Source organism: Amblyomma mixtum, chromosome 3, assembly GCF_055824585.1.
Source record: "Amblyomma mixtum isolate Tamu chromosome 3, ASM5582458v1, whole genome shotgun sequence".
Classification (NCBI taxonomy): Eukaryota; Metazoa; Arthropoda; class Arachnida; order Ixodida; family Ixodidae; genus Amblyomma; species Amblyomma mixtum.
Window position 1 is genome coordinate 410,026,482 of NC_143014.1, and position 18,778 is coordinate 410,045,259.

At 49.4% G+C, this 18,778-nt stretch overlaps 2 protein-coding genes and 1 pseudogene across 2 annotated transcripts; 1 reads left to right on the forward strand and 2 right to left on the reverse strand.

Annotated features, from left to right (window-relative positions):
• Positions 1–1,034: 1,034 nt before the first annotated feature.
• LOC149357620 (uncharacterized) lies at positions 1,035–4,251 on the reverse strand (annotated as a pseudogene).
• A 2,487-nt stretch (positions 4,252–6,738) lies between these two features.
• On the forward strand, positions 6,739–9,238 carry LOC149357621 (uncharacterized). Its single transcript, XM_089577952.1, has 2 exons — positions 6,739–7,010; positions 7,879–9,238. The coding sequence occupies exons 1-2, from the start codon at positions 6,809–6,811 to the stop codon at positions 9,204–9,206; spliced, it is 1,530 nt and encodes a 509-aa protein (XP_089434078.1). The 5' UTR covers positions 6,739–6,808; the 3' UTR covers positions 9,207–9,238.
• Positions 9,239–9,548: 310 nt separating this feature from the next.
• Positions 9,549–12,088, reverse strand: LOC149357622 (uncharacterized). Its single transcript, XM_089576636.1, has 3 exons — positions 11,757–12,088; positions 11,185–11,291; positions 9,549–10,663 (listed from the first exon to the last, which is right to left on the reverse strand). Exons 1-3 carry the CDS (start codon positions 12,086–12,088, stop codon positions 9,549–9,551), a joined length of 1,554 nt encoding a protein of 517 aa, XP_089432762.1.
• Positions 12,089–18,778: the final 6,690 nt, after the last annotated feature.

Consider the following 18,778-nt stretch of genomic DNA (forward strand, 5'->3'; position numbering starts at 1 on the left):
CGTAAGTCTGGCAACAGTCTAAATTTTGAAACAAATGTTAAATTTTGTTATAAAATATTTATGCAGCTGCAAATTTGGAATTAATAAAATTTGTTTAGTTTCCATCGTTGCACATAATCGTGTGGTGTAATTTTAAGGCATTTGAAGCCCATAACTTCTACTACACTTGTGCACAACTCTGCAGGGTTGTCGCCAGTTGGTTCAGTGACTCTCGCTGTCAGGGGTTCGGTGATCGCGCGATTGATTGATTGATTGATTACAAACATCTTTATTTCTTCAATGTTCTCAGAACATGTGGGTGGGCCGCCTAGTGCGGTAGTCCACTGGGTACTGCTGCTGCGCTGGCCCTCCCCACATGACAGTAGACATGATATGATAAGTTATCACGTGGTTTGAGCGTTATCTTCTGCTCCACCAGCAAGAGAAAAATTTAACCGGTCGTAATTGGCTATTGATCGTTGATTATCCCAAAACGTACCTATACACTATTAGAAATACATTCGGGAAGGACATAGTAGTTTAGGACGCTTATAATATTCAAAACACACACCGTGAAATACTCAAGCCTATTAGCTTTTCCCTTCTGCTGAAAGGCGACCAGTTCGGCTCTGAGTTCAACGTGTGAGATCGGTTCACTAGAAAAATGCCATCCTACTGCTTGCTGGGCCGCAAGCAGTAGGATGTTGACGTGCCACTGGTCGGTATCGGTCAGCTCCGTGGGTGGGCGTCCTGCCTTGGTACGGAACAAAGTGAGAAACGACTGCCCTACACCAATACTCCGGAAGAGCCCCGTCTTCGCAAACCAGACCTGCTGTAGGAGAACTTGGCATTGCTCAGTGCCCAAGTTGCACAAAGGACTTCTTGGCGACATCCAGTCCGGGTGTGCTGCGAGAGAGAGAGAGAACAACTTTTATTTAGAAAGCCTGCAGAGTCGGTTAGGCTCCCTCCAAGCAGGGAGGACAAGCTTTTACCGCGACGCGGCCACTACGTCAATCTCGTGCGTTGTGCTCCTTGAGGTCTTGTTACGTCCTTCGCTACTTCCGCGGGTTCGAGAGGACCGCCGGCCCCTTCCTGGGGGTGCCGCCGCCCTCTCCTCGGTTTCGCTCGGTCGCTACCTCTCGAGAGCTGCCGAGACCTGCTGGACGGCCTTGAGTTGTGTCTTTTGATCACAGCTCCTCGTTGCAGCCTCTAGCTGCGGCGGGATCGTCGTCTTCTCGCTGGCTTCGCGCGGATTTACGCTACAGTCCCAAAGGATGTGAGCCGCGGTGGCTCTCTCCTTCGCGCACAGTCTGCATATGTCGCTCGCGTGCACTCTCGGACACACGTGCTTAGCTAGCACCGGGGTGAGCAGGGACCCCGTCTGTAACTGTCTATATAACACTGCCTCCTTCCGGGTAAGCCCCGGGTGAGGTGGCGGCATAGTCTGTCTGTTCAGTCTGTACCATTTCACTATTTCGTTGAAGGTGGTCATCTTGTCCTTGGCAGTGCGCCGCGACCAGGACTCCGAGTCGGCCGTGCTTTCAGCCGCGCGGTTGGTTAGTCCTCGCGCGGCCGAGTTGGCCGTCTCGTTGTGGTTCACGTTTCCGCGTTCCGACACGTCACTGCCCATGTGGGCCGGAAACCACTTGATCACCACAGGACTGTTGCGTCCGATGTCTTCGGCCTTGCGCAGTATGCTCGCGGCCTCACTACATACCCTACCCTTGGCGTAGTTCTTCACTGCCATTCTAGAGTCACACAACACTGTAGTACATCCGGGGTCGGAAACGGCCAAGGCGATGGCCACCTCCTCCGCCCGGTGCGCTTCTCGAGTCCGGAGGCTCACCGCGGTCTTCGTTGCACCCGTCGATCCCCGACAACCACCGCCGTGTATGCGTCGGTGCTCCCTTGATACTCTGCCGCGTCCACGTAGGCGGCGCCTTCTTCTCTGGCGTGGAGGTCCACGAGAGCCCTGGCCCTCGCCAACCTCCGCTCCCTGTTGTGCTCGGGGTTCACGTTCTTCGGGATCGGGAAGACCCTGAGCTTTCTGTTGATGCTATCTGGTATAGGTACGTCTTTCTGCTGCTTGCCTTCCCTCGGTTCGAGGCCAAGGTCCCGCAGTATCTGTCTTCCGGTTCTCGTTTCGGAGAGACGCTCGAGTTGCGCCGTTCTCTGTGCTTCGGCTATTTCGTCCAGTGTGTTTTGGACTCCCAGCGCCATTAATTTTTCGGTGCTCATGCCCCCGAGGAGACCGAGTGCCGCCTTATACGCCTTGCGTATGGTGGCGTCTATCTTGTTAAGTTCACTCGGCCTCCAGTTGTGGAAGGCGGCCACGTACGTTATGTGGCTAACTGCGAAGGATTGAACGAGCCTAGTCAGGCTCTCCTCCTTCATCCCCGCTTTTCTGTTGGACACCCTCTTGATGAGTCTCATTGCCGCAGCCGCCTTGCCCGCGAGCTTGTTGACCGTGTCACCGTTGACTCGGTTCCGCTGGACGAGCAGCCCGAGTACCCGAATCTTCTCGACCTCCGGTATTACCTGTCCTTCCGCCGTCTTGACCGTGATCTTGGGACGCTCGTACTTGACTTCCATATTCTTTCTTTTCCTGCACGATCCTTTCGGGGGAATCACCAGCAGTTCTGACTTGGCCGGCGAGCAAACGAGTCCAGACCCGTCCAGCTGCTCCTCGATGGCGTTGACCGCTTCTTGCAGCGTTGTCTCGATGTGTCCGTCGCTTCCTCCCGGTACCCATAGCGTCACGTCGTCGGTGTAGATGGTGTGCCGGACTCCCGCTACTCTTTCTAGCCGGGTGGCCACCCCGATCATCACGAGGTTGAAGAGTAGCGGGGAGATCACCGACCCCTGCGGAGTTCCGACGCTGCCCAGCTTCTTCTCTTCGAGCTGTAGGTCTCCCGCACAGATTTCGGTGGTTCGTTCCGTCCGGAAGTCTTTGATGTACTGGTATGTCCTCCTGCCCATGTTTAGCCTGGATACTTGGGCCAGGATAGCCGAGTGCCTCACTTTATCAAAGGCGCTCTGCAAGTCCAGCCCGAGTACGGCTCTGTTGTCCTTGGTGCCCGTCGTATCGTCGATGGTCTCGTTCTTCAGTAAGATCATGGCGTCTTGCGTCCCGAGTTTGTTCCGAAACCCGATGATGGAGTTTGGGTAAAGCTCCGATTCTTCCAGGTAACGCTGCCACCTGTTCATCAGAACGTGCTCGAGGACCTTACCCACGCACGAAGTGAGTGAGATCGGCCTGAGGTTCTCTATGTTGGGCGGCCTGCCAGGCTTGGGGATGAGGATCGTCTTGGCTGCTTTCCATTGCTTGGGTAGCCTTCCTTCTTGCCAGCACTTGTTGTAGAAGTTCGTGAGCGTTTCGATGGCCGCTTCGTTGAGGTTCTTGAGCGCTTTGTTGGTCACTCGATCGGGACCCGCGGCAGACCTTCCATTGAGTTCCTGCAGGGCAACTCTTACTTCCCAGGTCTGGATGTCGCGATCTAGCGTCTCGTTCTCCTTGCCTTGGTAATCCGGGTGTCTTTCCGTGGGGGTGGTCGGCAGGTACTTGGCGTCCAAGCGCCGCTTGACCTCGTCCTCCCCGTGTTCGCAGATTGCCTTGTGTAGGATCCTGGCCAGGTTGTTGTGTTGGTGGCCCTTGGTCTTGGTTTCGTCGAGGAGGTGCCGCAGCATGTTCCACGTCTTGCCCTTGTGCATCTGTCCGTCGGCTTCGTTGCAGGCCTCGTTCCACTGTTGGGTGCATAGCACCCTGCAGTGGACCTCGATCTGCCTGTTGAGCTCGGCGATCTTCTTCCTTAGACTTCGGTTGGTTCGTCGCTTCTGCCACCTCGCCTTTATGGACTGCTTGGCTTCTATCAGGTGGGCCAGCCGACTGTCCATCTTGTCTATCCGTTCGTCCGTCTCTAGCTCTTTGGTGGCTCCGTCCTTCGTCTCAACGACGTTGGCCGCCCATTGCTCGATGTCCGTAATGTCCTCTTGCACCGCGGGTAGCGCCTTTCGAAAGGCGTCCCAGTCCGTAATGCGATGCTTTCTTATGCCGGTGTTGCCTTGGCCTTCGAGCAGTATGACGACCTCTACGATGTAGTGATCGCTGCCCAGCTCTTGGCCCGTGTTTCTCCATTTCGCTTCTCTTGATCCTCCTTCAGTTTTGATGAAGGTAAGGTCCGGAGTTGTGTCTCTCGGAACAGATGTGCCGATCCTGGTGGGAAAGGCCGGATCCGTGATTAGGTTCACTCCGACGTCGGTGGCGTCTTGCATCAGCTCTCTCCCCTTGACCGTCGTTCTGTGGTAGCCCCAGTCTTGGCTCGGTGCGTTAAAGTCTCCGCACACTACGAGCGTATTGCTTCCCGCGACTGAAGCTGCCTTGTGGAACAGTGCCTTGAATTTCTGTTGTCCGTGGGACGGGTTGCTGTAGACGTTCACCAGGAAAGTGCTCTCCCTCCTCTTCTTTCCCGTGATTACTTCCACCGTGCAGTGTTCGATGGCGCTTCTGCCGATCATTTCGTGTTCCACGAAGGTGATCCCTCTCCTAACGAAGGTGCAGACCCCTCTGCCCTTGCCCTTGGACGTGTCCCTTTTGCTCGGCGGGCTGTCGTGCGACCGGTAGCCCGGTAGTTTCGGCGTCTCTTCGCTGTGTGTTTCTTGAATCATTATGACGTCTGGTTTCCTCGTTAGTTGCTGCAAGTGTTGCTGCAGCACTGCTCTCTTGCCGGTAAAGCCGTTGCAGTTCCAGTGCCAGACCAAGAGGTCTCTCACTGGGGGTGTGGATGCTGCTGTACTTGCTGTCCCGTCCATGATTGCTGCAGTTTGGCGGTGATCTGTGCTTCCATACATTGTATTTGTGCCTGTATCTGCGTCTGCAGCTGTGCTTGCATTTGCGCCATCATGTTCTGGATCGTGCTCTGTATATTCGTTGTCATCTGCTGAACCGTTTGCGCGAGTGCAGTAAGTCGTTCGTTGGTTTCCTTGCTGGTCGCCTCCAGACGGTCGAGTCTGACGTCCTGTTTTTCGATTCTCTCCATTGTCTTTCGTTCCTTGGCGACCTCTATGGCTCTCCTCTTGGGAGCCGGTCCCGCCGTTTTCGTGGCTCTCGGGTCCACCTCGACCTCTAGTTCGTCCTCGGTTATCTCTTCTTGTTCCCTCTCTTGTGCGGGCTTCGGCAGCAGCTGCTGCTGTTGCTGCATCGCAATTAATGTCGTTAGCTTCGCGTTGATTTCCTTGATGGTTGCGTCCTGCTCGGCGATTCTCTGCTTTAGCTTCTCGTTCTCGTCTCTTAGGGCTTTTATTACCATTCCATTCTCTTCTTAGAACTTCTTCGTGGCGTTTTGCGCCGGTGGTTGTCTTTTCTCTGTCATGTTAGCCTTGACTGCTTCGGCCCAGGTGACTCTTTCCTCCGACTGCGACGGTCTGTGGCGGCTGGCGCTCCTGCCTCCCTTGCTGTTGTCCCTCTTGCGGCTGCTGTCGCGCTGCCTCGAATCCCCGCGGGGTCTCTCAGCAGACGGCGCTCGCAGCGGCGGAAAGCTTTTCGGATCCAGTTGTTGCTGCATGGCTTCCATCTTGCGTTCCCATTGCCGTTTTTTGACCCCATACGGCATCTTGTACTTGTTTTTGCATTCCCTCTCGCCCGTTGGATGCTGTCCCCCGCAGAGCTTGCACTTGGGGTTGCATTCGCGTTTGTGATCCTCGCTGGGGTTCACGATTCCGCAGCCGAAGCATACTTTGGCATTGGGATTCGGGCATACGTCTCTTCTATGGCCGATCCTGCCGCATTGCCTGCACACGTCAAAGTGCTTGCGGTAAAGCCCGCACCTGACTAATATCGAGCCATACTTGACGTAGTTCGGTACTTTTTGTCCAGCGAAGAGTACTATCACTGTGGTTGTATTGCCGATTCTGCGCGCCTCCACCGCTAGGGGGTTGCATGGGTTCACGATGTTTTCGGTTATCTCTTCCGGGGTGTCGTGTACGGCTATGCCTCGGATGACTCCCTTGACCGTGCCGTCCGGCGCCGTTCGGTAGGCGCTGACTTCGTATGCCCCCAGGCAGCACAAACCGTTGGCCCAATATTGGGAGTCTGTTGGCTATGTGTGGCCCTATACAGGACCAATGTTGCCTTCATTGTCCCCATATTGGCACTGCCACAATGTGCCATTTCCAACATTGGCCCTACTTGTCCGATGTTTTCCCCATATTGGCAATGCCGCTTAGTTACACCTCCAACGATGGCCCTACTTGTCCGATGTTTTCCCCATATTGGCAATGCCACTTAGTTACACCTCCAACGATGGCCCTAAATTCCTGCTGTCGTCCCCATATTGGCAGTGCCGCCTCATTACACCCGCTATGATGGCCCTACTTGTCCGCTGTTTTCCCTGTATTGGCAGTGCCGCTCCACGACACACCAAATGATGTCCCTGTGATTATATGTGGTTATTTCTCTCAATCCGTTTTTTTTAATATTCGGACTTGTTTATTTATTTATTTTTTATGACCAACAACAGCGCTAGCGTCGAACTCTGACGCGAAATTACAATAAAAAGCGCGATGTAATTGATTGCGCGAAAGTGAGCAGAGGTCAGATTCATTCTCGAAGGTATACGAATTTTGAAAAGCGGCGTCTTTTGTAATGGACCTTTTTCATGGTGGCACTCTGCGCATGCGCGCGCAATGCATTGCGGGAAGTGTGCGACTGCCATGTTTTTTGGTGGTTCGTCGGCCAGTTGAGCTAGCTGACCGGTGCGGGCGGTCGCGTCTTCGCTGCTGCGTAGCTGTCGCGAACTCTGCGCTTTGCGTGCCTGCCGAAACCGCTGGCGAGATGCCTCAGCGATGCGCCGCCGTGGGATGTTTTAATTCAAGCAAAAAGCCGGGAAATGTACGATTCTTTAGGTTCCCTGCGGCATCACTGCATGCAGCCAAACGGGCAAAGTGGGTGCAAGCAATGTGCCGTGTGAACGTCGATGGATCGCCGTGGCAGCCAACAGCCAACTCGCGTGTCTGCAGCGACCACTTTTTGACAGGTAAAAGCTCCCTTTCTTGTTTATTGCACTCAGTTTTATAAGAAGTTGAGCGCGGCGTCTCTGTTGTTTATATGCTAGTGTAGCAGAAGTAGCCGTATGAAAAAAATAAGCGGAAACTGCGCGAGCCTGTCTGCTAGCACACCGGGGATAACTTATTTGTCGTTCTATCGTTCTAGTTGGATAGTATAGACGCAAAGAACTGCGCGAACGAAGAACGGACGGCGAAGAAACAGAGACTGAGCCGCGTTTGTGTGCGTCTTTGCCTGTTCGCCGTCCGTGACTCGTTCGCGCAGATCTTTCTTTGAAACTGTAATATCAGTGCTGCATTTGAAAAGAAGTGAGCCTAAAAGATAGAGTGAAAGTAAAAAGAATGTAGTACGCCAGCGGGAATGTGCGCGCGCCGTGGCATAGCCTGTCTCGACGGTAGGGCGCGGCCGCGGCGAGAGCGTTCGCCGCAACGACGACGATGGCTCCAGAACGCCGGATACCTTCCGCTTTGGAGCAACTCCTCGGTGAAAGCAGGCGCCTCGACATCTTTTTCTGCAGTGGATTGTGCCCCTTTCAGACCATCGCAATATGGAGTTGACTGCGCGAAGGCTTCCTCAGCGGAACTCTCGTGCGCTCGCGAGCCAGCCGAATAGTAAGCGCTTCCCCAGCGCTGTGTCACGTTGCGAGATCAACAGCCCTGGCACAGCTTGTTATCAAATAACGAGCACGCTTGACTAGGTACCCCGATCGGGCTTTCAATCGATTTGCTTCCCATTTGTTATTCCCGAAACTGCAGGCAGAGATTTGAGCAACAAGAGTGCACAGTTAAGAAAAAGGTCAGGTTGACGTGCATTTCCCTTACGTTTAATATTTTTTGCAGGGGTGCCTTCTCGTTTCGTGGGCCATCCCGATTACGTGCCATCACTCTTCAAACACAAGAATGGTAGCCGCGTCGGTGCTGTCGCCCGCTTCGAAAGGTCGAAGAAAAGAAACACCACAACCGCGAGTTGTGGGCTGAGTGATGGGGCTCCTTCACTGAGCACTCCACTGCACGACAGCGACCAGACGCAAGCTATGGCTCAAGACGGCGTCACTGGAGATAACACAACAGACGCTGTCATGACTGATGATTCCTCAGCAGAGAAGTGCCAGAATGAACATCTGCTTCAACAAATTGAAGAACTTGAATCGCTTTTAGCTAAAGAAAAAGAGAAAAACGGTAAACTTCATTCACAGCTGAAAACAGCAGAAGAAAGTATTGGTCAGTGGCAGACATGTTATTATGAACTGAAGTCAAGAATGTTGTGCCTTGAGAACATGAAAACACCACAGGACATGCTCTATTATACTGGGCTGCCATCTGTATCTGTTTTTAATCATATTCTCAATTTTGTGGTAGAAAGAAGCCCAAAGCTTGCCAGAAGTGAAAACCAAAATTTGCGTTCTCTGGAAGAACAAATGTTTATGGTTCTGGTACGTCTGCGAACAGGCATGGCAACAAAGGAAATTTCACGAAATTTTGCTGTTTCCATGCCTACCTTTAGTCGCATTTTCACAGAATGGATACTCGTGCTGGACAAAGATCTGGCTGCTATAACAACCTTTCCATCACTTGCCGAGGTGCAGCGACATATGCCAGCCCATTTCAGGCAGTATCCGAACACACGGATTATTCTGGATACAACTGAAGTGCGCATCCAGAAGCCGTCGGGTTTAAATGCACAAAGATATACCTTTTCGAACTACAAATTTGCAAACACTATGAAGTGTTTGGTGGGGGCCACACCAGACTGTTATATCAGCTTTGTGTCACCCCTATTTGGTGGAGGTACGAGTGACAGATCTATTGTTGAGGAGAGTGGCGTCCTAGATCTGTTAGAGCCAGGTGATGGGGTAATGGCTGACAAAGGGTTTAAAATTACTGACCTGCTTCCTCCTCATGTTGACCTCTATATGCCCCCATTTCGCATCCCTGGGAAGCCTCAGATGAGTGCCAGTGATGTTCGAGAAACAAAACAAGTGGCAAGTGCAAGAGTGCACATTGAGAGAGTAATACGGAGAATAAAGGAGTATCACATACTAGACAAACCATTCCCCATCAACATGCTGGATATAGCAGACCAAATTTTTGCCACCTGTGCTCGGCTGTCAAACTTCCGAGGACCATTGTTGAATAACAAAAGGGATGAACAGTCAGACTCTGAGTAGATCACCAGTACCCTATAGGCTCTTCATCAATTTAACTTTTCATTTTGATGGTTACCTAATGCTTGTGTTCATGTTGATGGTTTTAAGATGGCGCATGAAAGATGCAACCTCTGATATCACTTCTCTATGTTGGCCTTGTTCAATGAAGCGAGTCATTTGTGTGTGAAGATTTGCTATCAAGAAGCAGTTTAAATGCACTTTATAAGTAAAATATGATTGTGCACTTTTTGTAATGTCATGTCTATTGCAAATGTAATATTTGAAAGTATAGGTGGGCGAATAAAATTCAGTACACTTGGAAATGTTGCATTTAGCACCGCACGATGAAGGCAGCAAAAATATTTATTTAAGCTTTCGAAGTTTCAGCTTCAGTGGCTCGTTCTGTTCATCAACAACGTAAAACCCCTCCCTGAACTTTTGAAATGGTACATAGCCAGCGCCTGTTGTGTACAAAAATCCCAGGCGTTTCACACGGCGTGTGATTAGCTCTGGTATCACTGCAGCCCTGTAAAAATAAAGTAGTCCTTGCAGAATTTCATCCCACATTTGGCGATCGAAATAAATCCTCTGAACTGATATGGAGTGCTCCAGTTCAGGGTGGCCAGTCCACAGCGCAAAGTCGCACCAAGGTTTGCTGGTGACACCAAGTTGTCCCTGTATTTGATAAAAGTATGCATGTGAACGCTTTAGGTGCATTTCCCCCTCAACAACTTCAGCACAGAATGCTTTGTCAGTGCATGCATCGAGCACTTTTTGTCCGGCTTTTGATGAAGGGCATTTCACCTCGAGAAGTCCACCTATGCCTCCATCCATCACAAGACGGTCTGGTGATGCAGCGATGAAAGAATATTTTTCATGGACATGGAGGCCCGTCTTGCTCACTTCGATGTCTTTGTCGTACAGCTGCATTATTTGAATGTATTGCAGTACGGCTGCTTCTTCATTTTGCAGTCCATACATTCTTGGGTCATCGTGTCTGAGTGTTTTTCTTCTTGGATACAGAATATCCTTAACAACTCCTTCAGGCTTTCTGCAGCAGAGAATTCTTCTGAAATTCGATGCCGTTAGCCGACCAGTCCTTTCAGCAGCCCATAATGCATTTTCATCTTGACCTACTGTTTTCACGCAGATCTCCTCTCGCTCAGCTGTTGTTAGCGGGACAAGCTGCTCAAAGTGGTCCCTTGTTTTTGCCAAACACTTCTCAGAATGCAAATCTTCAGTGTCTGAAATGTCACTCGCGTGGCAGGGTGGTGCTGGCTTGCTGGTCGAGTACCTGTTCCACACTAAGTGTGGTGCATCATCAGCAATTTTCTTCGCAAAGGCTGCGTAGTTAGATTGGTTGGCCGACGAATAATCTGGTGGCAGTCGTCGCTTCCGCTTTGCTGGCACTGTTTTGTTGATGACATGTTTCTTGAAGGTTATATCAACCAGTGGCTTTGTCAGCAGACGGTTGTGACCTGCAAGTGAAAAAATGACCACTTGTAGAAAACACTACCGTTACGTGCATTTGAACTGCTTGGCATTAATCTGCTCAAGGCAGTCCACTTATTGAAAAAATGTATCTTTGTCCCTTATGATCTTTCTCTGCAACTCCACACACGAGGTTCGATCATTTCAAAGCTGCATAAGCAATGAGTTCAACAAATAAAGTACAGCTGTTCGAGGCAAAATGCAAAGCTGGATTGAAGATGCTCTTTGAATACAGCAGTAACAATCTGCTGGATACCCTTAAGTCTGACTTTTTAAGCAGCACAACCAAATGATGGGCAAGAAACATGCAAGGAACCAACCAAAGACAAAAATAATAAATATTTATCTCCATGCTGTGTGTGTCCTTTTTCTGTTGTGTGACTGCACAACAACATTGCATGTATATCAGCTACCATGCCCAAAATGCTTTTTCTCCATGTAAAAGCAGGTGTCATAACACATAAGTCAATGCACTTAAAATGTTGAGTGAAATGTAAAATAGCCTTGCCTTGTGTTGGTGCCATCCATCGGCATGGCATATCGGTACATGAAGGTGTCTGAATGCTGCGGACAGCAAAAAGGAGGGCAGCGATGTGCTGGCACCTCTGGCTCAGTCTGCAAAAGAACGCATTGAAAAGAGTTGCAAAAACATCCTTTGTTGGAATGCATGCAAACGACTTCTATATACGCACTTCTGCATGCTGCTTAGGCAGGCACCTATTACCATTCTTAGTGCATGTTTAAAACCCAGCAGTTACACAGTTAAAGGTCTATTCTGTTTATTAACAGGGCGGTCAAGACGATCATACGGGAACCAAAGTAACACATGTACATAACTGATCTCTGGAGCCGTGTACTTAAAAAACTCCAGCGTTAAATAAGTCTATGAAACAGGCCTTCCTACGCTTAAAGTATCCACGACTTAAGAAGGCGTCATAAATAAACGCCCGGGATTGCGAGAACAGTATACATCACACCACTGGTTATATCGCCGTGTCGATAGATTTATTCAAGACTAAGCGAATGGCAGGGCAGTACATATGAGCGCACCTTTCAATATTCAAAGGAATGTGTACTAACCCAGCAACGCAGTCGCAGTATGCTTGCGCTACCTTTGTTTGTCCGTCATCACGTAGTGCTGCGACTTGTCTATAATGTCCGGGTTTCATTGAGCAAAGGCAGATGCTTCTCAGTATCAGCAGCTCGCCGTCGGGCGAGTGCTGATGAACGCAACATTCAATGCGGCGGATGTATTTTTCTTCTTTGAACGCCCATCCTCTCAGCAGTTGCCGGTTCGATGCGCAAAAGTGCGTGTCAATCACACTATCACTGATCGGAGGCACAGATGTCAAATCGTTAGTCCACTGCTTGCTCGCGTCAAAAAACTGCGCGAAATCCATCGCCGAAAACATTCTCAGCTTAACAGAAAGAAAATGTTCACAGCAATATATAATGGCAAAAGTCGATGGTCGGATGAGCACGAAAACTGCATCAACAAGCACGGACGGAACAACAAACTGACTGCGGATACTGCGCGACGCGAGCGACCCGACCGAGCCACCAGTTGTGCTTCGGCGGCCGCCGCTAGGGGCGCTCTCCCAACGTGAAAAAGGTCCAAAAAAAAGAAAGAGAGAAAGAGGTGCCACAATCAAGAAAATGAAATTTCGATTCGAGGAATGGTATAATAACGCACTAATTAACGTCCTGCCTCGCATATCTCTCGCATACCTCGCATACCACAGCTCCCGATTATAGGTTGCCGGTTCAAATTCGTGTCTCAAGATATAGGCTCAACTTAACTAATAAGTTTATGCTGCACGAAACGGTGAATCGTATTACACAATCCGGAATACAATGCCTCACCCACAGGATGCTCACCCTAGAAAAAAACAAATAAATCGCTTTTTCCACTTGGTCACAAATTATTGCGTGGCGCATTTTGAGAGAAGAAACGATGTGAGTAAAACGGGATTTTGGTTTTATCGCAAATAAACAGTTGACGTGAACAACTTGCTGCGCATTTACTGCGTGAAGAAGCAGCAGACGAGAAAGAAAATGTAGATGTATGTTAAATTAAAAAAATAATAATAAGCGAACAAACGGCTCTGCTTCCTGAAGCCGCGATGCTAAGGTGGCTAGGTTTTTTTAATGTCGCAAATTGTTTTGTTATTCTGCTGTGATTTTTGGGTATTCTATAACGACGGCTCTAGCATACGTTTTTGCTTTAAATTATCACGTTTATCAAATTAAAGATCGGAACTTTTTCCCGGTCGCATTTCCACTAGTTTTTTTTGCCTTTTCTTTGCGCGTATCCTTAATACCAATGAGCCATAACAGGTGCATTGCTGATTAGCGCGCCGCGTCATTTCGAGCTAGCGCAGACACGCACGGGTGGGCCGCATGACGGCTTATACCGACCTGCCTACACTGGTGTGTATAAAATGTAGAGTATTCGTCGCTCTAGAAGCGAATCATTGGATTATATTGATGAATGGTGTTGCTTGGACGTATGTCATCCTACTTAGTCCGCCACAAGTATCGTATATAAAACACTCAAAGAACACGCATTGTTCCCGCTAATTTTATTTATTGTTTTATATTTCCGGTATTTTCATAGTAACACGTTTATCTCAGCTTCAACCAAAGAGGCACACGACCGCAGAGACTACGCTAATGTTTGGAGCCGTTTTGACGAAATTCATGCCCAAGCTCCACGTTTCCACTTCCAACATCTCCGCATTGTCGTTTCCTTGCCGCTTTTCACGTGCTCAACGCCTATGGCGCACCCTCCGGACATTCCGGAATTCTTTCACTCATTTCACCCCCCCCCCCCCTCTCCACCCCCTTTTTGAAGTCCCATACAGCCGCCTTTTGCCGGGCCGAGCCTCTTTGTTGGAAGAGCGCTGGCCCTCACCATGCTAGGAGTTTTTTTTTTCTTTGTGATTTTAGGTACACTGACCTTCTCTAACCTGTTTTCCCCTCGCGCCCAACTAAGCGCAACGCCGCTCATCCACCCTCCCTAGATTTTCTTCTACCCCTTTTCCAGCTGCCGTTTCTCTTGCTGCAGCAAATTCTCCGAAAAATATAAGAAACCTGTCCCATCGTCGTCTCCTCCTTTCCCGAACACTCGCCCAACGAGTATCGCCTGTAGCTAGCAAGGCGGCGAAAAGCCACACAACCAGCGTGCCGACGAAGCATGCGCGCTCAAGCTGACGCCGTTCGTTGTCGAGAATCCGCACCCGATACGATTTGACAATTATGACGGAATTCAGTAGCCTGGCCTGCAAGATTCTATTTGTGAGTACCACCATACTTTTATATTGAAATGTGTTCGGAAATGAATATGGTTCTTGGCGTAATTGCCGCTTTGAATCAGCGCCGACCTTTTTTTTCTCCGGCAGGAAACGAGAAAGCGACAAAGCACTAGCGCCAACTTCTGAATGGCAACTTTCACAGCGAAATGTCTAGCGCAAAGGCATGCACAGAATGGTGAGAACTTTATTTTTCAGCTTTGAAAAAAAGGATTTACCGAACGTTGACTACCTCTTCAATCACCGTGGCGGAGTGTCGTGTGGCCCGACTCATGTTGCGTTCATTACGACATTGGTCGTCTATCGTTTGTGCAAGATGAGTACCAGAAGCGCTTATTCTGTCACTGCAGCAGTTTTCTGGCCGCGTGTAATATTCCCGTGCCGGGTGCCCTTGTCTTGGCCAGTTGCAGGCGTACGAGAAAAGCGGAATTCCTGGTCCCAGCGAACTTTATCCATGTTGTCTCGGAATTAATCACCCATGGACTAACGGAAGAGTGATTTCGTGTGGTTTTCAAGTAAGATTTCCGTCTGCCCCGTTACATGCATGCCAAGCGGCATCGATAATCTGCTTACTTTAAAAAAAGTGTATTCGGTCTCCTGCGTTCAGCTCATTTCGCAAAACTGTGCAAGCCGTCTTTGCATGGAATATTATATTTCATAGCGAAAAAAAAATTGCTCACAGCTGTTCAATAGGGAGGAGCTGCTACCACCTGTGCCATACTTTGCTGGAACAAAAAGGCAAACAACCAGCTCGCAATAGACATATAACTTTGATAGGAAATATAAAAATAGATTGATTTGTATTAAACACTATATTTATCTCTTTTTGTGACTTTCAATATGCATTTGAGGGTGTGACACGGCAAATTGGGATTAGAAATTAGCAATACGGTGGGAAAAAATTGTTAAATTCAATTCAACATTTTGCTATTAGTGTGGGGATTTATATTAAGAGTCATTTAGAAATTATACTTTCTAAATTTCGCTACTTTCTAGCGTTCTCCTGTGTACTTCTCCTCCTTGTGAATGCGTCTTTTTCGCTGGTTTTCTACATACCATGCACCAACTGGCCCAACAAGCTACGCTTCTTCAATACTATACTTTCAACATACGTTGCGAGTACCTTCTCGCACACTGCGCGCCACTAAGATCAATGTGTTATTTTATTTCTTGTCTTTTTTCTGCGATGGTTGTACTTACACTCATGATCACATCATGCACCTCTTTGCAGCTGCGATGTACAGCCAGGTCATCGTGCAAGAGCTTTGCGAGGAATTTGTTTCAAGGCTCTGCAAAAGTTCTCTTACAAGAGGAGTGCAACGATTAGTGCCGATATGACTCATCGATTCAGCGGCTCCGGCACAATGCATTTCACGATGTACTGGCACCGTAGATGCAATAAATTTTGTTCTTTGAATCCGTTCTTTCTTTTTTGTATGTCTGCTGACTGCTCATATGTAAAATGTTACACATACAAGCTCCGGCTGGTGGAAAACAAGCGGTATATGTCTGCATTGTTGCTGGCCAGCAAGAGGTTTGGTACAAAACTAGGTGGAACCCCCGATCGCGTACAATTTCCCACTGGCCTTGCAATTGATATGCCACCTATAAAAGTTAGATCAAGGGTGGAAAAGTGGGCACAAGTCGGAGCAAACCTGGGGCTATTATTGATACTGGCGGAATGTGGGCATACTATTGGCGCGAATTTCGGGCCATTATCGACAGATCGACTGAATGTGGGCATACTATTGGCGTGAGATTGGCTGAATATGGGCATAGTATTCGCACGAATGTCGGGCCATAATTAATAGATTGGCTGAACATGGGCATAGTCTTGGCACGAACGTTGGCCATTTGTGGATAGACTGGCTGAATGTTGGGTCAATGCTGGCAGCTAGACTGCCTGAGTATAGGCACAATCTTGGCATGAATGAAGGGCCATTGTTGGAAAAAGTCTCGGATTGCTCAAATGCCAGTGTAGGACCAATATTCATGCCAATTTCCGCCACTCTTTTGCCAATGTTGGACCAATCAATTTGTGCTGCTTGGGCCTTGTCTCCTACGTTTAGGGTTTTGACCTTAGAGTACAGCGTGGCACGCCTCTCGTCCGGGGTGCGTACCACGATGATGTTTGGCTGCGCGTTCGTGCAGATGGTGTCTGCTTTGGCTTCTTCCTTCGTTATTCGAACCGCCGTCATGACGGCCGACATAATTATTGAAACCTCAGTTCTCGCTACGTTGAGACCTCCCCGTGTTCTCATGACTATCTTGGTGTCTTCCTTCGGCATGTCTATCGGCATCATCGCCGCTTTCGTTACCGAGGCTGCAACTCTCTTAGCAACACTGGCCCTAGTCTTGGGTCTAGACTGGCGAGTAGTGGCGGCGGACTCACCGTTTTCCTTGCCGGCCATGATCTGCTTGATGCGCTTGCCGGAGGCCGACCAGCCTTCGGCTTCTTCCGGTGTAATGTCCTCTCCGGGAACTTCAATGGACGTACGCCCGCCGAGACTGCCGATGCTCGGCGCTGACGTTATGTTGTCTCCCATCGACGTGGCCACTTCCATGTCAGACGCCATCTTGGTCGTACTCGTCGTCGGGTTAGGCCTAGCGGCCGGGCCCGTCGCCACCGGTGGCCGTACTTGTGGTAGGCCGACGCTAGGCCTAGCACCGCACCAGAGAAAAGTCCTCGTAAATCGGGTGAATCATGTACCGCTTGGTCAAAATTGGTACCGGTCGATGCCCCGCACTTTCGCGCACACTTTGATACCAAATATATCGCGGTAACTGTAAATTAACACTGCGTTAATTGGCATAATAGCAGGGGCCGATGAGAAGCGCGTCCTCTCCCGTCGGCGACCGCAGCGCCCTCTCGGTGTGCTGACGCTCATTTTTTCTGCGCCTCCGCGCGCGCGACGACGCCTTTCGGCTGCGAGCAACTAGCACCGACTTTTGGAAAGCACGGCGGCCACAGCTCGCGAGCGCCATGCGGTTTTCCGCACTAGATCTCGCCCCCACAGCTCGCGGCGCATCATAGAGGAAGGAAAATGTCCTTTTTCCATGGTAACTCGGCGTTGAGCGAGTGCGCCGGCGGCCGCCGGGACAGGCGACTGGGAGAATGGAGTGAATAATTTCACTGCGACGAGTTTTCAGTGGGTGGTCGGCTCAACTAGATCGCCTTTATGGCTTTGGAAACAGCAGCACTGACGAAGGTCTACGCAGAGTCCTCCCCGTTAATCGGCGTGTCAGCGCGCGCTCATTTCTTTTTGCCTTCATATGCATTTTGTTTTCATATGTATTTTTTTGCAAAGGGCAAGCACTCCGCCGCTTCCCTCCAGCCCCGCGCGCTGCATAGCAGAAACTTTGGACAGTAAATAATTAGCACTGTTTGTGGACCTCGTAGGGAGGTGTTAGAGCAGCACCGTCGCGTGAAGTGTTTCGCCCGTGTCGCTTGCTTGGTCCTGCATACACAGAAAATTTTACGCGTCGCCCGGAAGTATACCCGCGACTGGCAAATCGGACTCCGCCGCGCACGCTTCTGGGGTTCTGATCTATGTGCTCCCTGCCCGCCTCTGTCTTGGCCTCAAAACGCGGACCGACTTGGCCAGAGAAAATATTCAATTTGCTGTGGCCGTAAGGCAGCGCAGCAAAATTAAAGAAAAATGAACACTCTGCTAGTTGGTAGAAGAGGGCTAACAACACTTGGAACGGGCTACGCGCTGAGCTAGCACAGACAAACTTTATTTAGTTCAGATAAGTGGCAGGAGGGGGACTTGCCCCCCACCCTCCCCCCCGCGTCCTTGTAAACCGGCCGAGATCCCTCGGGACCTGGCGGCTTCGAAGGCTAGTCTTACGACGGTCTTATGCTCTTCCAGGTCCTATGGCTGCGTGACGATACCACCCAGGACTCCTTACTGACAGCTGCAGCGGTGGATTGGGCGCATGCAAACGTCATATGGGCTGGGCAGCTCCTCTGCAGGGCGAAATGCCGCGTCGGACCGCGGGTACGGGCGCTCGATGCGAGGCGCCGCTGTAACATCGTTGATGCAGACGACTCACTAAGATTTAGACTAGATGTTGCATAAATTATTGCTACCTCACAACAGAAAAAATAAAATAATACTTTTTACTTTAACGCGAAATATATCTGCGATAAGAAATGCATAGTTGCCATGATGAGCACAAACGTCTGGCCACAATGCATCAAAAATTTGAAAGCTCAACAACAATGTCTTTGTTGTAAGCTTGGAGCTCACACTGTTTTACTTGCTGCAGAAATGAGGTTCTTTTTGTCTCAGCAAATAATAAGTTCCCACTAAGCATTTTAGTACAAGCGGGAAGTGATAGTTTTCGTTCAGAAATCTGGCCACCAAGGTTATTCACGTAAGTCTGGCAACAAAGTAAAAAATTTGAAACAAATGTTAAATATTGTTATAAAATAATTATGCTGCTACAAATTTTGAATTTATAAAACACAGAACATATCCGCGAATAGAAATAGTTGCCATTATGAGCATAAACGTCTGGCCGCACTGCATAAAAAATCTGAAAGCTCAACAACAATGTCTTTGTTGTAAGATTGGAACTTACGCTGTTTTGATTGCTGCGGAAATGAGGCTGTTTTTGTGTCAGCAAATAATATGTTGCCACTGAGCATTTTTAGTAAAAGTGGGAAGTGATAGTTTTCGTTCAGAAATCTGGCCACCAAGGTTATTCACGTAAGTCTGGCAACAGTCTAAATTTTGAAACAAATGTTAAATTTTGTTATAAAATATTTATGCAGATGCAAATTTG

Coding starts and splice junctions, on each gene's coding strand:
- LOC149357621 (XM_089577952.1), top strand. CDS start 6,809: ATGCCTCAGCGATGCGCCGCCGTGGGATGTTTTAATTCAAGCAAAAAG. Junction 7,011..7,878: donor CAGCGACCACTTTTTGACAG/GTAAAAGCTCCC, acceptor TATTTTTTGCAG/GGGTGCCTTCTCGTTTCGTG.
- LOC149357622 (XM_089576636.1), bottom strand. CDS start 12,088: ATGTTTTCGGCGATGGATTTCGCGCAGTTTTTTGACGCGAGCAAGCAG. Junction 11,292..11,756: donor TACTGCGACTGCGTTGCTGG/GTTAGTACACAT, acceptor GTTCTTTTGCAG/ACTGAGCCAGAGGTGCCAGC. Junction 10,664..11,184: donor ATGGATGGCACCAACACAAG/GCAAGGCTATTT, acceptor TTTCACTTGCAG/GTCACAACCGTCTGCTGACA.